The sequence below is a fragment of the Aaosphaeria arxii genome (assembly GCF_010015735.1).
Source record: "Aaosphaeria arxii CBS 175.79 unplaced genomic scaffold BU24scaffold_4, whole genome shotgun sequence".
Classification (NCBI taxonomy): domain Eukaryota; kingdom Fungi; phylum Ascomycota; class Dothideomycetes; order Pleosporales; genus Aaosphaeria; species Aaosphaeria arxii.
Genome location: NW_022983477.1, coordinates 2,561,920 through 2,583,905, shown reverse-complemented (window position 1 = coordinate 2,583,905; position 21,986 = coordinate 2,561,920). Strand labels below are relative to the sequence as shown.

General features: G+C 48.8%; 7 protein-coding genes across 7 annotated transcripts; 3 read left to right on the top strand and 4 right to left on the bottom strand.

Moving 5' to 3' along the window:
- Positions 1–1,241: 1,241 nt before the first annotated feature.
- Positions 1,242–2,523, bottom strand: BU24DRAFT_422481 (uncharacterized protein). The gene has a single exon (XM_033527994.1). It carries the CDS (start codon positions 2,402–2,404, stop codon positions 1,313–1,315), a length of 1,092 nt encoding a protein of 363 aa, XP_033384476.1. The 5' UTR covers positions 2,405–2,523; the 3' UTR covers positions 1,242–1,312.
- Positions 2,524–2,723: 200 nt separating this feature from the next.
- Positions 2,724–4,332, top strand: BU24DRAFT_391462 (uncharacterized protein). The gene is made up of 2 exons (XM_033525113.1): positions 2,724–2,972; positions 3,040–4,332. Exons 1-2 carry the CDS (start codon positions 2,936–2,938, stop codon positions 4,116–4,118), a joined length of 1,116 nt encoding a protein of 371 aa, XP_033384475.1. The 5' UTR covers positions 2,724–2,935; the 3' UTR covers positions 4,119–4,332.
- Positions 4,333–5,179: 847 nt separating this feature from the next.
- Positions 5,180–5,938, top strand: BU24DRAFT_462330 (class I glutamine amidotransferase-like protein; the record flags this gene model as incomplete). Its single annotated transcript, XM_033531991.1, has 2 exons — positions 5,180–5,741; positions 5,796–5,938. 2 exons carry the CDS (start codon positions 5,180–5,182, stop codon positions 5,936–5,938), a joined length of 705 nt encoding a protein of 234 aa, XP_033384474.1.
- A 125-nt stretch (positions 5,939–6,063) lies between these two features.
- On the bottom strand, positions 6,064–7,997 carry BU24DRAFT_480802 (acetyl-CoA synthetase-like protein; the record flags this gene model as incomplete). The annotated part of the gene is made up of 3 exons (XM_033533139.1): positions 6,064–7,319; positions 7,370–7,628; positions 7,701–7,997. The coding sequence occupies 3 exons, from the start codon at positions 7,995–7,997 to the stop codon at positions 6,190–6,192; spliced, it is 1,686 nt and encodes a 561-aa protein (XP_033384473.1). The 3' UTR covers positions 6,064–6,189.
- Positions 7,998–9,070: 1,073 nt separating this feature from the next.
- Positions 9,071–13,385, top strand: BU24DRAFT_422477 (DNA repair and recombination protein RAD26). Its single transcript, XM_033527993.1, has one exon. The coding sequence runs from the start codon at positions 9,329–9,331 to the stop codon at positions 13,028–13,030; it is 3,702 nt and encodes a 1,233-aa protein (XP_033384472.1). The 5' UTR covers positions 9,071–9,328; the 3' UTR covers positions 13,031–13,385.
- A 294-nt stretch (positions 13,386–13,679) lies between these two features.
- On the bottom strand, positions 13,680–15,147 carry BU24DRAFT_194461 (uncharacterized protein). Its single transcript, XM_033521741.1, has 3 exons — positions 14,773–15,147; positions 14,117–14,707; positions 13,680–14,064 (listed from the first exon to the last, which is right to left on the bottom strand). Exons 1-3 carry the CDS (start codon positions 14,897–14,899, stop codon positions 13,943–13,945), a joined length of 840 nt encoding a protein of 279 aa, XP_033384471.1. The 5' UTR covers positions 14,900–15,147; the 3' UTR covers positions 13,680–13,942.
- A 2,346-nt stretch (positions 15,148–17,493) lies between these two features.
- Positions 17,494–20,062, bottom strand: BU24DRAFT_462326 (glycoside hydrolase family 55 protein; the record flags this gene model as incomplete). Its single annotated transcript, XM_033531990.1, has 4 exons — positions 17,494–18,084; positions 18,139–19,223; positions 19,304–19,747; positions 19,801–20,062. The coding sequence occupies 4 exons, from the start codon at positions 20,060–20,062 to the stop codon at positions 17,494–17,496; spliced, it is 2,382 nt and encodes a 793-aa protein (XP_033384470.1).
- Between the last annotated feature and the right edge of the window lie 1,924 nt (positions 20,063–21,986).

Below are 21,986 nucleotides of genomic sequence, written 5' to 3'. Positions count from 1 at the left end.
TCCCACCGTCAACGAATTGCTGTCAAGACAGTGTATCAAGCCGATGATCCAGCGAAGGGGATTGCAACAAAACGCCCCTCAACACCTACGTACTTCCTTCCTCCGCCCATCACAAAGCCTCAGCGACACGGCATCAGTCCTCGCTCACTTAAACATGCCATAGCGGCCATCCAAACACAACAGAGAAACGAACCCCCTGGCGTAAGATAGCACTCTACCACATAGAAAATCTCAGCAACTCTACCAAGTACTAAGCTTAAGGAAGCAATTCCTCGCGCAAACACTCCCACCGACCGTGAATGTTGGAAAAGGCAGGATTCTCTTTCCTCTTCCTCCACCACCTCCTCCCTTGCTGGCGTGTGCCGCCAGGGTAGTGTCGTTGAAGATGTAGTGTTTCTCGCGAACCCACTCTTCAGATGCAACACCGAATCCTTGATCACCATTTAGTGGTATGATGCATGGACCCCCATCCATGCTAATCGCCAGGTATGTTGGCCTCGTATTGAATTATTTCATAGACTGCTTTAGATGCGACTCTTTGATGCTGCCGATTAATAGTGACGTCCGTCCATTTCTTCGTTTCAAAGAAGATCCAGACCCAATATGCCTCTACCATGGACATACGAGTACTACGGGACTACAGGAATCTAAGCTTTCGACAGGGACCTAAGCTTTCACAAGCATTCCGTCACCGCTGTCTTGTACGCGTCAAGCTTTTGCTTGAGTGTACGGAATGCGCAAGGGAGGAGGGCTTATCAAGCGATGGTTTGGGTTGGTACTCCGTACCTGATACTGGTACGAGGTACGAGGGTAGGGTAATTACCTTAGGCATGCAACGCCAACGTCATGTTTGCTCTAACGTCGAGAGCACAAAAGGCTGCGAGGGGTAAGTGACCCAAATAGAGGTTTCACTAGGTCTGACTTACGACGACTCAGTCCATACTGCCGCCGGTTGAGGGAAATCAAGGCTTTGTGCTCGACGTCGTAACGTAGGAAGACGATGTTGGGACAGAGGTTAAGATCTAGCGGATATATCCCGGGAACCCGACGGGTCGGTGGGATCGCTAAGGTGTGTTTATTCTCCGATATGCAGCTACGATCTACTTGTTCGTTCTTGTTGATATTATTCCGACCAACTGTAAACTGCTTGAGCTGTTATGTCTACGATGGAACAGGAAGATTTGTGCGTGCTTTCAAAGGACGAGCGGTTTCAACTTAAGTATAGAAAAACTTGTTGATAGGGTATCATAAACAGTATATACAATTGTTACTTTCCAATGTCTCTATCGAACACGTTGGTATGGTATGGGTATCATGCTTCATCGTCCTTCGTTTCGGACCTCCCCTCCACATCTTTGGACTCTGTCTCTGTCTTGCTCTCACTTGCTTCACCAAACAGCTCTGCTCCAAGCGCATCTAGGAATTTATCGGCCTTGACCACGTTTCTCTTTTCCCGCATTTTCTTCCTCTTCTCCTCGACGAGCTTCTTCCGCTCCTCCACCTGCTTCTTCCTCGCTTCCCTCGCACGTTCCGTATCCTCTCTCTCCTTCTCCAATCTCGCCATCTGCGCCTTTCTCTCCTCCTCATCCTTGGAGAAATGGAAGAATCCGGTACCTCTCTGCCGCATCTCCTCCTTTCCGTCAAAGTGCGTGTCCGGTGGTGGCGTGGGCGTTTTGTCGCGCTTAGCCGCGAGATCGGCCATCTGCTGTGCGATTGTCTCGTCTGGATTGAAGGCAGACGATTGCACAGCATCTCCATAGATGATGTTCGTCGGCATACTAGGCCGCGCGGTGAACCTGTCCGGCTCATCCGCAGCCAGCGTCTTCTTCCTCCGCTCCTCTCGCGCGACCTCCGCGCGGGTTCCCTTCCTCGATCGACCAAACTCGTCCACGTATTCGATGAGTTCCTCCTCGGACGCCTCCGATTCTGACGATGTGTGGATTTCCTCCTCCGGTATGCCTTTCTCCTGCGCCTCCGCCCACTTGCGATCGAAATCCACGCCGTACTTGTCGTCAACATCTTCCACATCGCCGCGCTTGAGCGCGTCGTATAGCCGTGCCTTCTCTTCCATGCGCCGCTTCATGCGTCGCCAGTTCGCGTCATCGTCTTGCTTTTCTTCGGCAGTCCGACCCCGGTGCTTTTGCTGGGTAAAGTCCGACTCCTCGAGGTCTTTGAGCGCGCGCTTTTTGACGTTCTTGTTGTGGGATGTGAAAATGTCTTCCTTCTTGGACCTCGGGCGGCCTGCAGTTGTTGTACCGGAACGGTTCGTATCGGAGGATGCGGACTTGATTAGTGAGGATAGGGTGGAGGAAAAGGCGATTGTGCTGGAGCTTGATATCTCTTTGGCTTTGGTACGGGACTTGGGGCGTTGGCCGTAGAGGTGGGCATCTTTCCGCGACGCCATGATAGAGGTGGGTAGGGAGTTTGGTACTAGGCTACGGAGGTTTTATGGAAAGAGTGCATCGAGCAGTGGTGGCGTTGTCGTGTGCTCGACTGTGGTGTTGATGACGATGTTGATTGTAGATTTAACGATTGAGAGTTGGCGGCGGGAGGATTTGGCCAAGGAATGTAGGGCTGGTGCATGGGCCAGGGAAAGCGGTAGGCTAGGGTATGAGCATGTGTGGGCGATGTCGGCGGGTCGGCGGGGCGGGGGAGGAATAATAATTGGTAGATTTTGACTGACTGATTGAGTTGATTGACTGATGGCGTGCGGATTGCGGATTGGCGGGGTGATTGCGGTTCAAGACGGAATTTTAGAGAATCATCCCACTTCAATTCCATCTCTCGACTCCCATCTTCGACCCTTTTCCGATTCAATTGATTCCGAAAAGCAACTATTCTAATTCCTCTTTCACCTCATCTCATCCTTAAAGCTCTAGAAGCTCTCCAACGAAGCTCATCACGACCCAATTGACATCTCGCATACACACAAATCATGCCTCTCCCACGACAGGTCTTCATCGCGGTCATTGGTACGCCAGACACGTTGACATTATAATAGATTTGGAACATCATGTCATTGACAATTGTAATCATTAGGTGCTGGAGGAGTTGGAAAGTGCTTCCTCTCCCAATTGCAACAATTGGCCGCCAAACTCTCCCGCTCCCCAGCGGGCCCAACCTACCTCTCCCTGATCCTCCTCGCAACCTCCAAGAAGTCCGTTCACTACGACGACTATAAGTCCCTCAACAATTGGGAAGCTGAGCTCGCTGCTTCCACAACCGCACCTCTCGCCCTCCCCAAACTGGCAGACTACCTCGTCAAGGCACCGGGCAAGGTCGTGCTCGTGGACAACACATCCAACCAGGAGGTCGCAGACTCCTACCCGCTCTTCCTGAAGAAGGGAATCTCCATCGTCACGCCAAACAAGAAGGCTTTCTCCTCCACCTTCCAACTCTGGACCGACATTTTCGATGCTGCGGCCAACACCCACGGCCACGGCGGTTACATCTTCCACGAGTCCTCCGTCGGCGCCGGTCTCCCCGTCATCTCCACCCTGAAGGAGCTCACCGAGACAGGCGATGAGGTTCAGAGGATCGAGGGTGTCTTCAGCGGCACCATGAGCTTCCTCTTCAACTCCTTCCAGCCGACAAGCGGCGGCGGCGGAAAGTTCTCCGCTGAGGTCAAGAAGGCGAAGGAGCTAGGCTTCACCGAGCCAGATCCCAGGGATGATCTCAACGGCCTGGATGTTGCTCGCAAACTAACCATCCTTGCTCGTCTCGCCGGCCTCAAAGTCGAGTCGCCTACTTCGTTCCCCGTGCAGTCTCTCATCCCCAAGGAGCTCGAGTCCTGCTCGTCCGGCGACGAGTTCCTGCAGCGCCTCCCAGAGTTCGATGGCCAGATGGACGAGCTGAAGGGTGCTGCCGAGAAGGAGGGCAAGGTCGTCAGGTTCGTTGGTAGCGTGGATGTGCCAAAGGGTGAGGTCAAGGTCGGCCTGGAAAAGTTCGACAAGAGCCACCCAATTGCAGCGCTCAAGGGTAGCGACAACATCATTGCTTTCTACACCAAGCGCTACGGCGACAACCCACTCATCATCCAGGGTGCCGGAGCAGGTGGTGATGTTACAGCTATGGGAGTCACTGGAGATCTTGTCAAGGTACTCAAGTTGCTTCATTAGGGAAAAAGATTCGTGAAATTGGCCTATGGTACTCCCTTTTCCATTTCCTCTACTCTACCAAAATGAGATCCGAATATACCTGTCCATAGTAAACCAATTAATCTGTCGTTTTGCCTGATCCTATCTTCTATCTTCTATCAACTAAAATTATCGTGCGAACATAGAATGCACACGGGTTCATACAAGTAGATCCTCACGTCGTGGGCAGTAATATCAGGTAGATACAGATACTTCAGATTATCCGTAGTGTCTGCCACACCACGATGGCGCGAAATTTTAGGAATTTACCTAAGAAAACAGCTAAGTGCTATCATGTAAATTATGAGTTTTTGGATTTTTGGTTTATACTAAATAGTACTTGTCATATGTTCAGTGGTACATCTCTTGGAGTATGTTCGGTACTGGGCCAGATTTCTTTCACATGTGACATTAAAGGTTCGGAAAGACCACCTTCATGTACGAGGTATGAATTCATTAATATGACCTTTATATGAAGTTGAGGAAAGTTCAATTCCTGGGGTGCATTATGATTTAATGTTTGACACGCCATAGAGGACTTGATTATTGATTGATGTTCGCATGGCATCTTTGTTGAAGGGCTCCGTGGTTGTTCAAACGTACAATGTTGCAGAAATACTGCAACAAAGCGGATATTGCTGTTCTCTCCAGTGATCCACTATTTTGCTCATTTAGAATTGAGCGTTATTCCGTATCCAACATTGCTGCCTGGCAGCATCCCAGGGCAAGTCGGATCGGATCGGATGTCAACAAAACACCGATCCGTTCCTCAAGTCTTACATCGGAACCCATAGCTTTCCGGGTACAAGGAAATTCATTGGATGTCAGTCATTCATAGTTACTTATGTTACTAAATTGTACTGCATGCTAGGAGAATGTATGCGTGTTGTGTAACGCGTCCCGCGGGAAACAATTCTATGTCAAGTCCGGCTGCCGTATCTACTAGACATATAAAAGCACAAAATGCCTACAATGTTCAATCGGCATAAGTTTCTCAAGTCTCATAAAATCTTATCCTCAATTGATCGATTATCCTGTTCAAAATGTCTACCTCCGAGAAAAAGACGATCCGCATTGGCGTGCTTTACGAAGAAGTCCAGATGTCTGATCTTGTCGCCGCCGACGTTCTGGGCTGCCTCTCCGTGAAATACGCGGAGGTGCTCGAATCAATGATGCCGTCTGCTCTGGGATTGCTCCCACTTTATACACCCATGGAGTTCTTATACATATCGTCATCCCTTGTTGACGATTCGTACGTCACGCCTGATATGCACGTCAAAGCGACCCATACCTACGCCAACGCACCCAGGGATCTCGACATCATCCTTTTGGGCGGACCAGATCCAACAAAGGTCAAAGAAGAATCACTACAATTCTTGCGAGAAGCAAGTAAACAGACAAAGGTTATACTGTCGACTTGCTCGGGGGGCATGTGGCTTGCGAAGAGCGGCATATTGGACGGAAAGAAAGCAACGACGAACCGTATGGGGTTGCCTTTGGCCAAACAGTTCTTTCCCAACGTAGATTGGCAAGATCAGAGATGGGTGATCGAAAAGGGTCATTTCGATGGAGCCGAGATTTGGACCGGGGGAGGTGCGGGATGCGGTGAGTTTCATCCACTGTTGCCTTTACCACACTGTAGTACTAACATACTCTTAGGTATTGATATGGCTGTCGAGTATGTGAAGAGGAACTTTGATCGCAAGATTGTCGAATTCGGGTGTGCCGGGTTGGACTTTAGCACGAAGGACAAGAGTCAATTCTACGATGGGCCGGCACCTAGCTTTGCGGAATTACTTTAATGGATGGTTCGTAGGAATGACTGCTTACTCAACCAGTTTTGTCAAATGCTTGTCAGTTTGCGAAGCCAGTGTGTTAGCTGTTCTTTTGAAAATGGATGAACGATCTCTATTCTACAATACCTTGCGTCTGTTCCTATCATGCATAGTTCACCAGTTTATGTATTTTATACACATTTGCAGAAAAATGTTTTGAGAGGTATTCAATGATAACTCATCGGCTTATATGTCATATTGGGACTCTTGTGGGGTAATTAATCAGCAAGCTTGGCCAGTATATGATATGCCTCTTCAATTTCTCCTGCATAGTCTTCTTCTGCGGCCCTTCTGTTGATGCCACTCTTCGCGTTTCTTTTCAATGGCTTTCCAGGTTTGGTGAGAATAATTGTATGTTTGGGGATTCCAATCTCTGTCACACACTCTTCATTTCCTTTCTTTATAACTTCCTCATACAGTTTGAGAATCAGAGAGCTTGCTTGGTCGAAATCCCGTACTGCACCGTTTGGTTCGATGATCACGAACGGAGTGGGCCTCCCCTGTCCTCCAACAAAAACGTTGCGAACATCTGGATGGCGTAAAAACTTTCCTTCCAGGTCCTGGGCGTGGAATTTTGCAAGCCAGCTTAGCTTTGTCAGATCATCTTTCCTGGTTACGAAGTTCCAACGTGTACTCCCATCTTTGTCTTTCAGTGGCGTGTAAAGTTCGTTTGTATGGATGATGCTTATATCACGATGCATAGGATTCCAAAAAGCGCACTGGTGAACGTTCGGCTGCCCATCGGCAGCTCTCTCGAGGGCTAGCTCATATAAACCCTCTGAGCCACCTCCTGCGATGCTGGAATCAGGCACATGGATCATGCGATTGCCATTCTCTGGTGCGTAAGCGTGCGTGTACCATAGCTCCCGGTCCACTGGTGGAAGATCAACCTGCGGCCCATTTTCCGTAGATCCTATGAGTGGAATCACCCTGGTATGTCGACAGAGATCGTCGCCGATATCTCTGTCAAGTGTAGCACCTAAGAAAATGATAAATTCCAGTGACTCCAATAGCGACTTAGTCGATTTCTCCTTGTAAAGCTCGTGTACAACTTGTGGTGGACAATGGATACCATCGATCTTGTTATGTTTGAGTACCGACTTGAATATATCCGGTGGAAGCCCCACAACTCCTGGCGGTGCAATCGTCGTGGAGATGTTCATGAAGATTGGGCCAAAAATATAGCTATGCAAGCCGCCCAACCACTGTGGTGGGCAAGCCGTGAGTATCATCTTGCCCACCCAAGCATCGAATGATGTCCCTTTCGGCCAGTACTTTTGAGATAAATGAAGACAACTTGACCAGGCACTGTAAAAGCCATTGGTGTGATAAATTGGCTTCGGAAAACCTGATTGTCGGTCAGTGGCCGGGACATGCTCTTCGGGCTGGTTGACTGACCTGTTGTGCCAGAAGTATGAATAACTAAAACCTGATCAAACCTTGCTTCCTCGAAGGTCTTGAGGTAGGGATAGGGTTTGTATTCTTCACTATCCAGCATCCAAGCAATTGTAGGAACATTTAGAAATCTCAGTCCCGTGTTTTCACCAAGCCCGGCTCGATATTTCGAACCTTCTGCATGTAGCCATATTGAACATTCTGCTGATCTGACGAGGCTGTCAAGCCCCTCAGAAGTAACGCGACCATCAGGGATGAAGAGCTAGCGATGGTTTCAGCACACGTAAAGCACGGTCTTCCTGAACGAAACTCTTGTGGAAAGGATGTCGCTTACCTTTCGTGATGTCTTGATTGCTGCAGGTATCATAATCGAATAGCGAGGATCAGATGGTCCCAGGTAGGCAATGGTATCCTGATCCCTAGATTTTCCTAATTGATTGTCCAGCCAGTAAGCCATTTTATTGACTGCATCTGCGAATTGGCTCCATGTTATGGTGCGAAAGCCTTCTTCCTGCCAATCAGGTGTAGGATATCTCATGAATGTTTCGTTTCCCTGCCATTGCGCTTTCTCTTCGATGACTTGAACCATTAATCTTGGTCTCTCAGCATTTGGGAGTAGCATAGAACCCATTTTGTTGTATGTTAGTAAAGACCTCGGGTTACGGTTTGGCTTGATAATAGTATTGAATTATTGATACTACGGTGCGCGGAAAGGGTGTACATGTCTTGCATTATATATAAGCTGATGAACTCGCAGTTTCGTTTTACATCACTAATAAGGACCAATTCATCATATAGTACAATACATTAAATCCATAATTGCCGCGACTACGTAATTTTCTTATGCCTCTTCCAAGGGTTCGATGTCAGCACGTCGTAGCTGTGAGCTTATTGGGTTCAAGCTCAACCATAAAACTCTTATGCTGAGCTTGTTGGATCATCGCCTACGGAACTAGTTCTTATAAAAGAATCTAAGACGATTCGTATTAAGACAAAGAGTTGCGATGGAGACAGGAGACATTCGTAGCGTGGGTAAATGTTCCGAGTTATGTCATCCAATGTCTCCGAAGTCTTCGAAGAGAGGCCGTTATAGGTAAACGAACGAAAATTGAATACGTGGTAAAATGACGGAAGCCCACGGATATAACGGACATGATGATATTTGAAGACTGAACGAAATCAAGTTGTGTACTAAATAAATACAAATCTGAACTCACATGAAAACATGTCACTTGGACTGCCCATGGGCAGTTATCTTTCCGAATGATGCCCCCAGAGTGCCTAAAATAAAGTCTGTATGCCATTTCAAATGATCGTCTTTATTTATCACATGCCCACGAGTAGGGAGACTTTTCAATATATGTACAACACCTGTATCAGCCACTATTGGATGCTTCGTGAGTCGCGACATGGATATTCAACTAGTGATAAGATGTGCGGGAGGCGGAACATTGCTTATTTAATGTCATTAATTGATAGTTCGCTGCTGTTGGATTCACACTTCATTTTGGAATTCGAAGAGATATCGTCCAATACAATAAGCATATGTAGTACGTACCACACATCTGTACCTAATGTAGCATTTCTAGTGGAGATCGACGCAGGGATAGTTTAAGTCGCGTGGATGATCATCACGTGTTTTGGCATTGACGCTAGCTCTTGGCGCGATTCGATGACGTTGTATGAACTTTTTATGCGCAGCATCAAGTGGCTAACCATTTTCCTACGCCTAGACGCTCGTTCACGGTACTGCCCTACGTGATGGGACTTTTCGCCCTTCGACAGTTCCTCGCAAATCTCCTCCACGACCCTTAGCCTGCACCGCACATCATCCGCAGCTTTTCGCCCGCAGGCAACCACCCTCGTAGGCATCAGTCGCCCATCTCACAAGCAAGCATCGTGATTCTTGCTTCGATCACTGAGCCACATACCTCCCAGACAATACTCAGTCAAATATCTGGGATGCATACCTCGGAAAGTGATACGGCGCAGGCGCCTGAGGATACATCATCAGTCTTGGAGAAGAGCGGCACATCACCAAATATTCAAGAGGAAGGAACTGCCGTGAACGAGGATGCATCAGATATGGAATCAGTTATATCAGAGAACGCAGATGAGGAGGCCCGTCTGAAGTATCTCACTACTGGTACTCGGAATCAGGATGACATGGAACGGGATATTGGCCGCCAGGCCGACCAACTGCTCACAGAACAGGCTGATGAGCGAGATAAAAAGCGCATGGAGAAGAATGAAACAGAGGTCAAGCGAACACAGGTTGCCATACAAAAACTTAGAAATCGGCTTGCGATGCCGATGGTAGATACCCAGAAGCTCAAACTTCGTGCAGAGTTGGCGGGTTTTCAGAAGCGGATAGATGAGATAGATGCTGAGCAGGACATCATTCAAAAACGCATAAACGACCGACACAAAGGGCCAGAGGAGGAAGAATCTCTAGCCGATGGTGTTAATCGACCGCTTCCCAACGAATCCAGGCGAGATTTTTTGATACGGACAGGAAAAATCACACCATTTTCGAAATTGGCGCAAGCACAAGGCACGGAATCCAAGCTGGAAGAGGTCATGCTAGATGCAGAGGTTGAAGACATCATAGAGGAGCCAGACGAAGGTCCAAAATCGCATCAGAATCTAATGAAACCGGGTTTCCAGGATGTGGAGTCGGATTCAAGTGCTTCTAACATTCGACCTGCCAAGAAGCGGAGGATCACTCGTAAGGTAGATTTTGACGATAGCAGCAGTGCAGCTGAAGGCCCTGGTGGAGATTCAGACGATGACTTCGAGTCTGGCATGACGGATCGTCAGCTAGCGGCTCTTAGTGAGTCCGAAGGAGCCTATGAAGAATTATCTGAAGATGATGATTACAAAGGAGATTCGGGAAGCCGGAAAAGCAAGACAAGTGTTAATAAGAACAAAAAGGAGAAAGTTTCACAACCAGTGGCTGAAGAGGAAGATCTTGCGGGTGTTGATGATGGAAACGAGCGAGTATACAAAGATCGCTTGCGCAAATGGACACACGATCGCTCGAACGCACGGAAACGAGCAAACGAGAAGCAAGGTATTGCTATTGCTGAGGAAGAGGACGAGGAGTGTTATCTACCACATCCCACACAGTCTGATACTGAATTTGACGGCGGCTTCCGAATTCCAGGCGACATCTACCCAGCCCTTTTCGACTATCAAAAGACAGGCGTTCAATGGCTTTGGGAACTATATGCACAAGGTGTGGGCGGAATTGTTGGTGATGAGATGGGCCTGGGTAAAACCATTCAGGCCATATCGTTCATTGCCGGACTTCATTACTCGAGGAAGCTTGTCAAGCCAGTCATTGTGGTGTGTCCAGCTACAGTCATGAAGCAGTGGGTCAACGAATTTCATCGTTGGTGGCCGGCCTTGCGCGTCTCGATTCTGCACACATCAGGTAGTGGGATGCTTGATACTAGACGTGAGGATCGCATGGAAAGAGAAATGGAGCTGCGAAGTTATGGCGACTACGACGAGACATTAACAAGCGCAGGCAAAGCCGCGAAGAAGATTGTCGAGAAGGTCAAACGCCACGGCCATGTTCTAGTCACGACGTACTCGGGACTACAAACATATGCCGAGTTTCTTATTCCCACAGAATGGGATGTTGCGGTGCTCGATGAAGGCCATAAAATCCGAAACCCCAATACCTCTATAACGATTCACTGCAAAGAGCTCCGTACACCAAACCGTATCATTTTGTCTGGAACGCCGATGCAGAACAATTTGACCGAGCTTTGGTCATTATTTGATTTCGTCTATCCAATGCGACTGGGAACTTTGATCAACTTCCGCAATCAGTTCGAATTTCCGATAAAGCGTGGCGGATACGCCAACGCGTCGAATTTGGAATACGAGACTGCAATGCGATGTGCAGAAACCCTCAAAGATGCAATTAGTCCATACCTCCTACAACGATTCAAAGTTGACGTTGCTACGGATTTGCCCAAGAAAAAAGAGCAAGTGTTGTTCTGCAAACTCACGAAACAGCAACGGTCAGCATATGAGAATTTTCTGAGTTCGGATGAAATGAAATCCATCCAGAGTGGCAAACGACAGATGCTCTATGGTATAGATTGGCTGCGGAAAGTATGCAACCACCCAGACCTGACAGATCACAAGAACGGTTCAAAGCGTCTTGATTATGGAGCAGCGAACAAGTCTGGAAAAATGCAAGTCGTCAAGGAGCTCGTATCACTTTGGAAGAAAGGTGGCCATAAGACACTCCTCTTCGCTCAGCATCGCATCATGCTCGACATACTGGAGAAAATGATGAAAAGTCTTGACGGCATCAATTATCGACGCATGGATGGCGAGACACCAATCAAGAACCGACAGGATCTAGTGGACGAATTCAACCGAAACCCTGATTTGCATGTGTTCTTACTCACGACGAAAGTCGGTGGCTTGGGAGTAAACCTGACAGGTGCTAACCGTGTTATCATCTACGACCCAGACTGGAATCCTTCGACGGATGTCCAAGCACGAGAGCGATCGTGGCGCTTGGGACAGAAGCGAGAGGTTGAGATATACCGTCTCATGTCCGCCGGTACCATCGAGGAGAAGATATATCACCGACAGATCTTCAAGCAGTTTCTCACCAATCGAGTTTTGAGAGATCCGAAGAAGCAGCAGACTTTTCAAATGAGCGATCTTCACGACCTATTCACGCTCGGAAACGAGAGTGTCGAAACCGAGACGGAGACAGCTAACATATTCCGCGGCTCCGAAGTCGATTTCGAAGCCGGTAAAGAGTCCGGGAAGGCACTGCCTACGCCGACGTCGGACACAGGTAAAGGCAAGGCCAAAGAAACAGACAGCGAAACGACAACGAAGGCAGATCTAGCAAAAGTCTACGGCATCGATCATGCAGAAACCTTCCAAGCACCCACAGAAGAGGAAGAACCCGCCACCGAAAGCAAAGCAGAGGGCGAGAATGGCGAAGGGAAATCAGACAACCGTCTCATGTCGACTATATTCGCCAAATCAGGCGTGCACTCGGTCCTCGAGCACGACGCCATCATGAGCTCCGCGCCAGGTGGCCGCAAGCGCAAAGTACAAGCCGACCCGGCCTTCATCCAGCGTGAGGCTCGGCGGACAGCTGCGCAGGCAGCAGAGGAATTACGCAAGGCCGAGCAGCAGGCACGAACAGTGCCAGCGGGGACACTGACCTGGACGGGACTCTACGGCGAGGCTGGACGACCCGAGGCGCCGCGTCCCCGGCCCATGGCATCTTCCACGCGGGGCGGCTTGGGCGCATCGAGGGGTGGCCGAGGAGGCGGACCCTCGTCGTCTTCTATCCTGACCAATCTCGCCGCTCGTCAAGGTCGTGGCGATACTTCTGGGGGCTCATCGTCTCGCTCGGGAACGTCTACGCCCACCGCCTTCCGGGGCCGTGCAATGTTGGAGAGGATTCGAGAGTTCATGCTCACGCACAATGGCTCCGTACCCACAAAGATGCTGGTGGATCAGTTCGACCACTTGTGTCGGCAGGTTCCTGGTCGCAGTGAAGAGTTTAGAGAGTGCCTGAAGACGCTGGCGACACTGGAGAAGGGTACGGCGGGGAGGGGTCGCTGGGTGCTCAAAGAAGAATGGAGGAGAAACAGGCCGTCTGGAAGGGCTTGATGATGCATTTTCCAGATTCACCTGCGGCTGTGGAGGGAATCTTTGAGCAAGTTCATTTCGTCTCTTTCACATGGACATATATTGTGTCCTGATATACTTACGGTTCACACAGAAGGACATAAAGAACATGGAACAAGGGAATGGAATCTATCGTGCATGCCTAAACATTCCTGGGTCGGCGTTCGGGTTTCCTGGGAGATACCAAATTCTATTTCATTATATTTTCCTTCTCGATAGATAGGCGTAGTAAAGAAGGAATGCGTAGGTACATTGCATTCCGCAATGTGTTTGTTGATACACAGCCGAGGGTCACACTTGAACGAGCGAACGATATCATTAATGGAACAAATTCGAGAGATATTGTGTGGTTCAACTTTTGAAAGCATTGCAAGCTCGTGATTTGATGCATTTAGTATGTGATATGTGAAGGAGCGATAATGTAGTGCTTCACGCAAGAACGCTACATTGACATAGATCGTGACATGCGCTTCCAACTCTACCCAAATTTCACCCTCAACCTTTCAGCAATCGGAAATGTATGATGCCAAGTGCCTTCGTCTTCTCCTGCGCTGTGCTTCTCCTGTATTCTCGCCAAAAGTATTAAAGCCTTTTATATTTCAAAAGATGCAAGTTCTGCGCCCACACCAGCCCAATAATTCTCCATATAGATAGCGCACCACACCGGAAACTCCACTAGTCACGAGCAGTGACTAGACTCTTCGTAGCGTAGCGTTGCCGCTGTAAACCAATATTTTAGACCGTATAAGGAGTGAATGTACAAGAACAAATATAAATAGTGAGAGAACGCCGTTATTTCGATGCAGAGGATGTTGATGCTATTTAGAATGTGGGTAGTTCGGAGAGTGATTCCCATTCAATATGAGGTTTCGACATGGTTCCGGAAGGACGAGATCAGAAGGCGCCGAAACTATAGGCGAAGTAGAGAAGGGATCCGAATGTGGTCGCGCATGTGATGAAGAGGGCATTGAGGGTCAAGGTGCCCATGGCACCGTTGCAGTTTGCGCACTCGAACTCTGAAGTGGTGTTAGTGTTAAATATCGAATGAAGACCATCGTGATAACATACCCGCCCAAGGGACGTATTTCTGTGGCTGATAGAGACCGAACCTGAAGGAGTTGGCGCTGCCCAAATGGCCTGGCGATGGGATGGCCGTAACGTCGGATTCGGAGTCGTAGACGAGCAAGGTATACATTTCGGTAAGAAGAGGATTGTTGCTGTCCTTGTCCTTGGAGGTATCCCATAGGATGCGGCCCGTCTCCTCCACAGATTGATTGACCGCGAGCGTGTAAGTTGCCTGGTTCTTTGTGCATGTAGCCATGATGTCAATGGCCTTGGGAGTAACGAGGAGACTGGTGTAGTTCCAGGCAAATGTGACCCAGTCACCAATCTTGTAGTATTGAGGTCCAGCAATGGCCTCCGGGGTGATCATTTGGATACCACCAGCCGGCTTGTCGGGAGCGATGGACTTGGACTTGGACTTGGTGGCGCTGGCAGTGCCACTGGCCTTTCCGGTCTGTGAAGCCTTGTCCTTTCCTGTGGCAGTGGCCGACGCGGATCCCGAGTTTGTCTCCTTTGGATCTTCAGTCTTCTCTGGCTTTCCATCCGTGGCGGAGGACTTTGGTTCTGCGGTCTTGCTAGGCTCTGTGGATTCCGAATCTATGGGTAGTGCTGTTAGTATCGCGTGTGATGCAGGGGAGTTGTAGTATGCCGGGTCAACCCACTGTCTTGCCTTCCGTAGATCACATTCTTGACGGGAGAGATTGCATTTGTATGGTCGAACATGTCTGGCCAGGCGGCGGTGACGGAGGACAGTGCGACGACCGCAGCGAGCAACTGAGCGGGCCTCATCGTGTACACCGTTTATATGCTATGAGGCGGCTCGTAGGTTCGTGTAGGAGAGGCAGTAGCTCTAGTTCGGTAGGACGGATATGTGATGAGTAGATGGAGAGGACTCGAGAAATTACGCGGGCTGGCGGTGAAATGATCAGGTGGAAGTGATGGTGTAACTGGTGTTGAGTGTTTTGGGATGGAAATGGGGGCAGGTCAACGACTTTCGAAACGCGGAGGGCCAATCAATCAACCGGAGGCGTGAGACAAAATATGGATTCCGAGGTGGGTAACGAGTGACTAGCAACGAAGGAAGAATGGCGGTTGAATTGAAAATGGGATAAGTTGAGAATAGCGAGCGAGTGAAAGGTGTCTAGAAATTAATGATGGGAGGACGGAAGAAGGAGGAGGAGAAGGATGAGGAGTAACAGTGTGGAGGAACGAAGAGGAAAGATTGAAAGGAAAGGGTTGAGGATGTTTAGGGAGAGAGAGTGAGGAGAGAGTGGATTCATAGGGACTAAACCCGATTGGGCTTAAAGACGAGTCGATAGCAATAAACATTCAAAATACACCAGGGGGGCAACCACGCCAATACCAATCGGGCATGGTCTGAAGGCGAACTCCCCCTATCCAGACATCCCATCATTCCTATTTTTGGCATCTGAATCACCCAACGGCCTACAACTGTCAATACCCTAGAGTGCCTAACTATTCTACGGCTTCTTTTCTCTTCTACGGAGTACATATGTACAATAACGACCATCTCCACCAAGTATGTAGTAACCAATTAATAGTTACCTTTCTTTTTTGGACTTGTCGGAGTTGGCCCCTGTTTGCTCCTCACCTTCCAGAACGTTAGCAGTTGTCATTCATTTTACCCACAGTAATCTAATCCACTTTTGGGGTATCCTAGACTCGGAACACTACGAGTCTAGGACACGCATACATCATCGAATCTCCCATACATCATGCATACATATTACATGTAGCACCATCTTTACACTCTACATTTCTATCCTCTTCTTCCTTTTCTCATCCTCTTCCCTCTTCCTCATTTCTCTTGCTCCCCTCTTCCCTCATCCCATTTCGCATAAACACTTCCACGCAGGTCACGGACACATTGCCAATAATGTGTTACATGACCAGCTTCAGGCGGAGGCTGAGGCGGTGGCGATGTTAGCTGGTCTCGGAGTTTCTTGAACAGCCGCAACGTCGTATTGTCGAGAACTGCTCTGCTGCTACAAGACCATCATCACCACTACACTACCACCCGCCGACGGACTTAGCAACCAACCAACCAACTAACTAACCAGCCAGCCCAGCCAGCCAGTCTCAGGCCAACCAAACCATGCCCGGTCAGCCCAGTCTATGCAATTCTATTGCCTGCCTTGGGCCATCACCATGATTTTCATCATCAATCGCGCACTTGTCCTAACTAGGTTGTTACCGAGTACCGACTATTCTCGTTCGCTCCTGGTAACTTAGTAAACTCGTTCCATCTATTCTCTCTGTGCCCTCTCCAAATGATTCTATTACTCCTCAATAATTCCTCTACGCTATTATTCTCCTTCTTCATTCCATACTCCTTTACTAGGTCCATTCGACAGTGTCATCAAACGTGTACGAGTACACACGCGCCCAAATCCACCCGGATTTATACAGCATGGCCAAAACTCCACGTACACGCATACAATACATAGTAGGCATAAAGCGGCACAAACTTCCCACGTACCCCAATAATTCTGCCAGCGATCAGGAAGAAAAAATAGTTTCAAACTTGATGACAAAACGTGCGACATCGATAATTTGTCAGTTACTTGAGCCACTCTATGTCAGTCATCGACTCCCATTTTGCCTATCATCAATCACACGTGAAACGGCCGGGAAGAGGGGCGCGAGGCGTACGTTCTCCACATTCACATGTATGCTGGATCAGCCTATCATCTTGCAAATCATACGTCGTCCTCATTATGCTGTCATTGCAAACAACTGCGCTTAAAGGTATACGCATTCTCAGTCGTGTGAATGCAAGATTTCTTGACATGTCACTTCTTAACTTTGTCGTACATCCTACGCTAAACCAAACAGGGCGTTCTTTCGATATGTAGGTAGGTACTTGTCCACGAAGCTACAAAGACACACTAGTGAAAGGATCGCATGGAGAATTCACATAAGATAAGGAAAACCACACACAAGACAGAGACTAAGACCCTCCAGTGCTGCGCTCATCGTTAAACATATCCCATTTATATCTGCCATAGACGTCCACGTATTCGCAGCTTTCCAACCTTTCATTTGCCCCTCGTCTTGCTATGCAAGGTGAGGAGATATACTATCCTGATATCAGATACACGACATGGAGAACGGAAATAAAGAGAGAAAGAGAAAATGCATTGGGTAGGAAAAGGAATACCCAGGCTCCATCATGTTGATTTCCTCAAGGAAAAAAAACCTCTAAGCAGGCCTTGATCTACCTGATTTAGCATCTAGCATGCGAAGTAGTCCCTAAATATAGACATGAGGAAGAGTAAGACAAGGTAGATGGAAAAGTTTGCACATTCTGTGGAAGCCCCACTCCCTTCGCTATGAAGAAACGGCTTACTCTACCTCGTTTCTCAAACCTTGTAAGTGAAGAGGCCGATGGCGTTGGGATATACACTCAGGTTATCCGACCACTTCGCCTTGTCCTGACCATCGATCGTAACCATCTGTAACGCACCTACTTCGTTCAAGGTGTAGATGATCACGTCGCTGGTCGACGAACCCTCAATGCTCAAGATCCGATCCTGGCAGTATCGGTTCCCGTTTGGAGCATCGGGTGAGCTGCACGACACGTCGTAGTCCCTGAAGAACGAGTACAGTCCCGCTCCGTAGACGTGTACGGATTGAGAGTTCAAGATCCTCAGGCCGTATGCATCGCAGATGGAACCAGCTGGGCAGGCTGTAGCGTAGTTGGGGTCGTTGAGAGCCGAAGAGATCGGGTAGGGTTGTGATTTAGCATCTGGGTTCGGCATGTAGTACGGCGTTTCGGTCTGAATGAATCCAGCGAAGATGTTCTTCGCGTTGGCGAATTGGTATTGGTAGAGAGCATGGTGCTCGACGCCGCTGGCCCAGAGCATTACATTTGATGCCTCGACAAGCATGCCACGGCCTGTATAGATGGAGACTCGCGTGCTGTTCCAGTCATCTAGGTCGTGATCGGCAGTCTGTTGAATACTGTTAGCGAGACTCACACCCAAAGAACACTAATCATGACTTACCCAGAACCAATTGTTTTCAAAATAAGCACCGTTTCCAGTCTTCGTGACATGGACATTCGTATGTGCAGACATACACTCAGGCTTTGTCGTGTAGATAGGGCATTGGGCAACCTGCAGGTTGGTTCCCTTTGCACCACCAATGCGGGTGTGTACATCCCAGATACCTGATCCGCGGGTTGTGTCGAGGTTGTACTCGATAATCTTAGCTCCTGGAGTAGGACCCTGTGTCGCCACGACCATGTCAGACCACTCAATGCTGCCTCGCTCACCGGGCTTGCCAATCTGGATAACTGGTACCGGGTTATTGACATCGCCCCAGGTATTTCCGGATGCCATAATCACAGAGTAGATTTCTCCGACCAGACGTGCTCCTGGTGGCAGGTAGATGGTCTTAGTAATCTTGTAAACGCCGTGATCAAAGAATACGATCTTGTTCTCGGAAACGGCCCGGTTGACAGCGTTCTGGATGGCAGTGGTATCGTCTGTTCTACCATCGCCTTTAGCTCCAGCAGTGCGTGCACTAATGAATGTCGACAAGGGTAGGCGCTCGTATTGAGGCTTGACGACCGCCCAGTATTTGTTGCCATTGAGAAGTTCTGAGGGTCGCTTTGCTGGAGTCAAGGGACCTTGGAACTTCTCGGGACCATTCGGTGTGTACTTATTTCCCTGGCCCCAGGCTGTGATGGTCGTGGTGCCTCCGGGGAGAACAGTTGTGTTGGACCCCTTGACGGCGGTTCCGACATTGGTGAGCTCAATATTCTCCAAGATCAGCTGTCCAGCGCCAATGGGCTTAGCATTGGGTGTCCAGGCCATGTCAACAAATGTGTCGCAATTCGTGATGTCGCTGTCAACGATGACCGCAGAGCCAACGAGCTGATCATTAGTGAGACCGTTGATCATAGAGAATGCAGTTTTGCAATCGGAGATGTGAAGTCCTTGGTACAGCCAGCCCCAGTTCCAGATCTGGGAAATGCCGATCTGGGCCTTCGATATCTTGATGCCGCGCATGGTGAATTGTTGATTACCGATGTTCATACCATAAAGACCACCAGTGATGTCAAGATCTACCAAGTAACCGCCAGATCCTGGTTATAGTTAGCAACCATTCCCATATGAATATTTGACCGTACATTTTGGGGGTACTTGCCATTTTCAATAAAGAGACCAGTTTGCTGTGAGTTTGCGGACTGAGCCATGCGAATCTTGACATTTTGAATGGAAGTTGCCTGCGATGCTGGCCAGTGGATGCCCTGTGCAGCCTTCTCTGGTGAAATAGGGGTCAAATCGATGACAAAATTGCGAATCTGACGCATGAATAAATTGGTCGAGATCCAGCCTGCTTCGCCATTCTCATTGCTGTAAGGGCTTGCATCAATCAGAGCCAGAGCCTGGAGCGTGGGCGCAGCCTTCAGAATCGGGAGATCATTGGCATTTCCGTGGAGCTGGGTCATGTAGTACATAACAATAGCTTTTCCGATAACATAAGTGCCAGATGGGAAGTAGACGACAGCAGGCGAGTCGGTGGAAGAATCGCAAACCCATGGGCCGCAACGATCTTGGTCTGCGATAGCACGATTGATTGCATCAGAGTCGTCCGTTACACCATCACCTATTTTACGTTAGCTGCTTAGATGGGCATTTGAGTATATCAATGAAACCTACCCTTAGCACCATAGTCTTTGACATTGCGCCAGACCTTGTAGCCCTGAGGGTCCTTGTTGAAGGCAGCAACACCTTGCTTTGGGGTATCTGCCAGCCAGTATGCTGTATCCGCCGCATTGTTGACTGCCCGTGGGGTAGGTTTGCTCACAACTGTGGCCAAGGTAGTAGCTGAAGGAGCAACTAATACCCCCGCAGGAGCATTAGTCGATGGATCCAATGAGACATCCAGAAGATCAAGAGCCTTCTGAACGAGCCTGCTCATATCAGGTACTCCTATAAATGCATTGGAGCCTACCGCCAACAGGCAGGAGACTACCGGAGTGAACTTCATGTCAAGATGTACTGTGAGTTTAGTTGCAATACCAAGAAGAGTTGACCAAGCAAAGAATGTGATCAAGGTTGAGTATTGATAGTGGGGAGAAGAAGGGGAGAATAATGCGTCCCCTTATACTCTGAAGAATCAAGATGAATCCAGGTGAATCAAGAGGCAGCATATTCACTTGCACATGGCGCCCGCCAGGGACCTCTCACTATTGCCCCCACCCCTGAGCGTTTGGTCTGTGGTCATCTATTCGAGAACCGCAAACAAGCCTCTCCGATGACTTGCCATGGCTTTTCGTGTGATCATTCGGCATTCATGGATTCTCCGGGCTCTGTCTAGCATCACCACGAAGCCTATCTTGCAAGGAGAATTGCATGGCAGTGGCGAGTTATATGGATCAGTGATTGGTGCAACCACTTAGCAGCACGCCCTTGGATGGTGATTAACAACAAGCGTAACAAGAAATGAATGTGAAATGAAATATCAAAATAACAAGATGGGACACAGGAATGCTCAGGAGTACCATGATGAGACTAGCCCGATTCAGCCGAGAGTCACCGGGCCGGAGGGCAATATATCACTGTCAAGTGTGCCCACCCGCACCGACTAATGACCAGAGCAACATGTGAATGCAGGCCTGGGTAAAACAAGCAAATCAAGACGTTCTGAACCAGGGCACATCGGGGTGGCCGCACTCCCAGACCTACTTAACCCTAGTTGTTGACGCCCTTGTCGTTCCTCCAGCCTCGTGGCTCGAGTGTTTTGCGGGGTAGAAGAAACTTGACCAGATCGTAGCGCCAGAGTGTCGCACTGCATCGTCACTACTCTGCCCTATGACCTCCCGAATCAGAGCTATATCTCACATGTCGTGTGTCAGAACGGTGCGCCAAACAGTTTAATGCTCTTTAGAGAAGGTCGATCTGCCGCCGTGTCACAATCTCCGGAGGTCTCATATACATCCGATGGCAGGACTGAAGAGGACACTGCTCCGGCCTTGGGTCTCTGTACTGTAGTATGCGGAAATGAAGATGGTCCTTTCAATCAAAGATTGGGCATTTGCCAATGAACGATGCGAAAGAAAGACAAATGGCTCCGTGGACTTGTAGGCACCGATGAGCAAGGATAGGCCCGAGCATGGATATGAGTAATTGGAGGAAAGGTGCGAAATCCAGGTTAGAGAAGTCCAGACACCTACTATGTAATGCAGGTTGTGCTCAAGGTGCTATGCGCTTATGCTTGCTGGAGATCATGTTAGTGTAATTCTTTCTACAAACATTCGCGATAGGGTCAGGAAATAGATTGAATTTCTTGAGGGCGAAATTAAATGTACAGGCCAACGAACCAGTCGGAGGAGGATGCAGTCACCTTCTGCATTCGCTTAAATGTAAATCAGGTGCTATATGGTAGGGCATTCCACAATAGCTACGAAAGTCCAAAAGCTAGCAAACCACTTGGAATATTGTCATTGACTGTCTTCCCAAGACCATGCTTGCAGTGCAAAGCAAATAAAACTACCCATTGAACGAAATTAGTTAGAATATCAAGGCTTACTCACTTGACTACCAAAAGACAATGCCAATCAACCCTTAGTGCTCCCTTGTTAGAGCTTCTGTACATCTATAGTCTAGAACAAGGCTGCTGTCGAAGCGCTTGAGGAATGCCACCATATGGTAGTACATAGTGATTCACCATTTGCCGATGTGGTGAATGTTTGTGAAGGCCAGTGCTGTGTGTACCTGGATCCTCGATCAAACTCAATGACGAGTACCAGTCTCGGGCGAAAAGTGTGCAAGGAGATGATACATATCGTGGGAGTCAGAGTCAGAGTCGGCCTACGGCGCCCTTGGAAACCACTCCCTCTGAG

Excerpts from the sequence above, each read along its gene's own strand:
- BU24DRAFT_194461 (XM_033521741.1), bottom strand. The coding sequence starts at position 14,899 with ATGAGGCCCGCTCAGTTGCTCGCTGCGGTCGTCGCACTGTCCTCCGTC. Across the intron at positions 14,708-14,772 it reads GATCTACGGAAGGCAAGACA|ATTCGGAATCCACAGAGCCT; the intron begins GTGGGTTGACCC and ends CACTACCCATAG. Across the intron at positions 14,065-14,116 it reads GAAATACGTCCCTTGGGCGG|AGTTCGAGTGCGCAAACTGC; the intron begins GTATGTTATCAC and ends ACACCACTTCAG.
- BU24DRAFT_422481 (XM_033527994.1), bottom strand. The coding sequence starts at position 2,404 with ATGGCGTCGCGGAAAGATGCCCACCTCTACGGCCAACGCCCCAAGTCC.
- BU24DRAFT_391462 (XM_033525113.1), top strand. The coding sequence starts at position 2,936 with ATGCCTCTCCCACGACAGGTCTTCATCGCGGTCATTG. Across the intron at positions 2,973-3,039 it reads GGTCTTCATCGCGGTCATTG|GTGCTGGAGGAGTTGGAAAG; the intron begins GTACGCCAGACA and ends TGTAATCATTAG.
- BU24DRAFT_422477 (XM_033527993.1), top strand. The coding sequence starts at position 9,329 with ATGCATACCTCGGAAAGTGATACGGCGCAGGCGCCTGAGGATACATCA.